At 39.9% G+C, this 4,099-nt stretch overlaps 1 protein-coding gene across 1 annotated transcript in view; it reads left to right on the top strand.

The window, feature by feature from the left end:
* Positions 1 to 4,099, top strand: part of cep112 (centrosomal protein 112) — a 124,085-nt gene that overhangs the window by 89,974 nt on the left and 30,012 nt on the right. The window contains exon 21 of the mRNA XM_014010148.1: positions 249 to 311. Coding sequence (XP_013865602.1) covers positions 249 to 311 — 63 coding nt within the window. The remainder of the gene's footprint in view (positions 1 to 248; positions 312 to 4,099) is intronic.

The raw sequence follows: 4,099 nt of genomic DNA, 5'->3' as shown, positions 1-4,099 counted from the left end.
TTTTGAATCAGACCTTGGATCTTTCGCCAAGTCTATCAAAGAGTGTGTGTGTGTGTGTGTGTGTGTGTGTGTGTGTGTGTGTGTGTGTGTGTGTGTGTGTCAGAGAGAGAATGGGAAGGTTGGGAGGATGATATGTCTCTGTGCACTTCCTACCAGAAGATTAAATTTCACCTCTGTTGTGTCTCTTTGTATCCACCTGTCTGCATATCTCTTCCTCACACCCGCCTCTCTCGTCCTTCTTGTTGCAGGCCCACAGCAGGTTGAAGCAGATTGAGAAAGAGTGCAGTCAGAAGCTCGCCAGGTCTGCCCAGGTAATCAGTTTTCTCCTCTTTCTTTCATTTAATGTTGCTCTCTTTCAACCCAACCGATCAGACCAATGTGGGGAGGTGAAGGACGCACAACTCACCACACTTTTACCTCTAAGGAGGGGCTGTTAAATAAATAAATAATACAGAAGACACATTTTTCTTATTTAATTTCAGTTAAAGAGTCTAGATATGATAATTGTGCACTTTGATTTCACCGCTTGAGCAGAATTTTATAAAATAATGTTTTCTGGGCTTTAAACGTACAGACAAAGCCCTCAGTTAAAATATAATATTTATTCCACCAGGAACATAAAATGAAAGAACTTAAAGTTATTTGCTAAATCTGGAGAAATGCTGGTCAGACATGTCTTCAAAGTTTTGCATAAAGTTACAGTTTGTTCAAAACTGACTCAATTTGTTTGATTTATCTTAAATTGACTGTCTTGTGGTTCATTATTTTAGTAGTTTTTAGTTCAAAATTGGATTTGTGACATCCAGATATACTCCATCGGTTCCCATCATACCTGTACAGGAACCAATATGACATTGAATTTCAGGATACCTTTCAAAACACTGCTGAGATCTAGTTTAGATTTATCTGTGCCCTTTTTCTGGCAGCTATGACTTGCAGAGGTTACTTGTGGTTGACAAATGCTTCACCTTCTTCATTTTTTTAACATGCAAAAATTTCTCAATGCTTTTGTGGGACACATTTAAGTGTAGTTTAATAAATGTCAAATCAGAATAATAGTAATAAAATTTAATTTACAGCATCTTTTAAAACAAAGTTACAAGGAGCTAAACAGGTAAAACTATTGCCATAGTGCACAATTGAATGGTCAATATTATGTGTTTCTCAGACATATATTTAAATTCTATACCATAATAAAGTAACTTTCTCACCTTCAGTTGTTAATAAAATGCTGTTTTTATGTTTAAATAGAAAATAAACTTGACTTCTCATCATATCTGTTTCTAAACACCTTCAAATTGGCCTCTGTCTCTTTAAGAACATCCTTCAGCTTCTGTCCCGCCCATTTCAGCACAGGCTGGTTAGGTGTGTGTGCTCTGTGATGAGGAAGCTCAGCTTGGAGACACAGCCCAGAGGAGGAGCTGGTCCCAAAAAGGTGGTTCTAGTCCCAACCAGTCGTTTTTGCTCCCCTGCCTGCTGCCTCAGGACACTACAGGATTTCTCAAACATGCATGAATGAGTCAAAGCAAGACTCTGGGCATGTTTTTGATGAGAGGAAAACATTATAACATGATATAAAGCTCAAAAAAGTTGATTTTACATGATATTGCCCCTTTAACTAATATTAAAGCACTGTTACCAATAAGGTGAAATAAAAGACAGTATAAAACATTCAATATGATGAATGATAAAACTGAAACAACAATAAAAAGAAATATTAAAAATGTAAGTAAGGTCAAAGATTACCTCTGCTCTTTACACAAAGGAGTTTAAAAAAATACTTAAAAGCAGTCACTGAAGCAGGCAGGCTAAAGGTTGATTTATTGAATAATTAACTTAGCTGAGGAGCTCCAAAGGTGGTCACTTACCAACCGAACATCGTGATTGTTGAATTCATCAAGAAAAAGCACGAGAAGCTCGGGAAAAATCAAGTGGTGGAAAATCAAAGCCTCGGTGCTACCAGTGGAGCTCTTAGGTCTGTGATCTCAAAACTGGGAGAGTGGCTCTAACAGATCCCAGGAACCCAGTCCTAGGAACAGGTATGGTCCTGCGCAGAACACTCAAGCTCCCACGTTTTTCGTAGAGCTTGAAGGGAAGTGGAATTGCCTGAGCGTAAAGGCAAACTGAGAGTTAATATACAGTATGTCCTGATGCATCTCAGTAATCCAGGTAGAAATAAAAAATAAGTAGGTCCTCTGGATGGGTTCTTCTTTAGTGAAACGTTTCGTCTCTCCTCCAAGAGACTTCTTCAGTCTGATGAGTTTCAGGTGAACTCAGCCTTATAAGCCCTGCCTCCACATGGTGGACAAACAGTACAATATGGTATACATACTCTGTCCACATACCCCAGTAGTGTTTCTATTGGATTTGCAGAGTATTCAATACTTTTTAGTTGCTGTAATGTCTAAAAGTAGAAATTACAATTCACCTGTCAACATCTGTTAAAGTTAGTTATTTCACTAAGTTCCCTATTGCCCCTTTTCCACTAGTGCCACTTAGTGTAGTGTTGGTACGGTTCAGTACGGTTCCAAGCCATTTCCATTAGGCCAGATCCATGGAACCGGCACTTTTTTAAGTACCTACTTCATTGTGGTTCCAACCGGCCCCAGCTGACACCAAAATGCAACGTCAGAACACTGGTCTTCACTGATTGGCTAAATTTTTGCAAGTGTTTAAAATTTCAAAAGTTATTCATCAAATGTGTTTCCATCTCTCATTTTGCCCATTAATGCTTTTTCAAAATACCTAAAAACCACCTCCATCAACCGCCCAAAACACACCCATTGGAACCGGACTGGAACATCAGTGGAAAACCAACCGGTCCGACCCGTACCTACACCTACCATTCCGGCACTAKACTAAGTGACACTAGTGGAAAAGGGGCATATGTTTGTGCTTTGCCACATTTTGTCCTGTAATTCCTGTTTCTGGCACCTCCATACCTTTTTCCTCTGGCCACACTTGAAGTTTGGTCCCATGTGTTAAACATTACAACGTGTCACCTCAACCCATTTAAAGCTCAGAGAATTCTCCTTTCCAAACTTCTTTTAAACCTCGTTGCCTTTCGGCCAGACTTATGCAAAGTTCAAGCTGCTTTCCCACACCAGCTTAAAGATCGAAAACACTCTAAGTAGTGTTTACACTACAGACGAAATGGGTTTTCTTCTCGATTATATAGCAGGCTAAAATATTACAATCATTTGACCATAATTGCACCTTGTTACTCAAAGAGGGGATTCAAAGGAGAGGGTTTTGTTGTTTTTCCTTTTCTTCCCCGTCTGTAAATCCCCCACCGTTTTTTTTTTCTTTTTGAGTTGGCTGGCAAAAGCTCAGAGTTGAAAGCGAGGTTGACAAGCAGATGTTGTGAGAAAACGGTAGCTTATTCGGTTACACAATGCTCGACTTCAAAAGAAGTCGGATGCTGTGTGAAAGTTCAGCCATGTTTGCCCGTTTTAGCGAGGGAGTGTGCCACCGCGGACGAGCAACGGCTAATCCTCTGTTTTTGGGAGGGACGTGAAGCCGGCACATGTTTAGGAAACACTTTGATATTAAAATAAACAATCCTCTGTGTTCAGAATTTAACGCCTTTGTTTTAGTGTGTTATACAGAGGATTATGCATTTTCTTTGCAAGAATATTAATATGCTCAATTAATTCAGTGTTTGTGTCATGGACTTTGGTGGCCTTGATTTGAAAGGTAAAGGTGGAGCCATGAGGGATTTACTTCTTCCCTTTGGGGCAACTCAGTCAAATGTAAACAAGAAGTCTTTTAAACTCTAAAGCTAACCTCAGTTGTTAACCCTTTAGTGTCTGACAGGGGGCATCGCTCTTGAGCTCAGCTGCATGGCTAATAGCCCAATTAAAAGCATACCATGCCATACATTATCCTGGGGGGTGGACTGGAAACACACATTACAAGCGTGTATGTATGCCCACACATCTCTTCCCTCATGCACATTTCTTTTTTTGCTTTTGTCTCCATTTCTCTGCCTCTCATTCACTCACTCACATACACACAGATGCTCCTAATTAATGTCTCGCATTAAGTTGTGTGTGTGTGTGTGTGTGTGTGTGTGTGTGTGTGTGTGTGTGTGTGTGTG

The sequence above is a fragment of the Austrofundulus limnaeus genome, unplaced genomic scaffold, assembly GCF_001266775.1.
Source record: "Austrofundulus limnaeus strain Quisiro unplaced genomic scaffold, Austrofundulus_limnaeus-1.0 Scaffold65, whole genome shotgun sequence".
Classification (NCBI taxonomy): Eukaryota; Metazoa; Chordata; class Actinopteri; order Cyprinodontiformes; family Rivulidae; genus Austrofundulus; species Austrofundulus limnaeus.
Note: the sequence above shows the minus strand (reverse complement) of the source record. Positions and strands in the feature narration are given on the sequence as shown.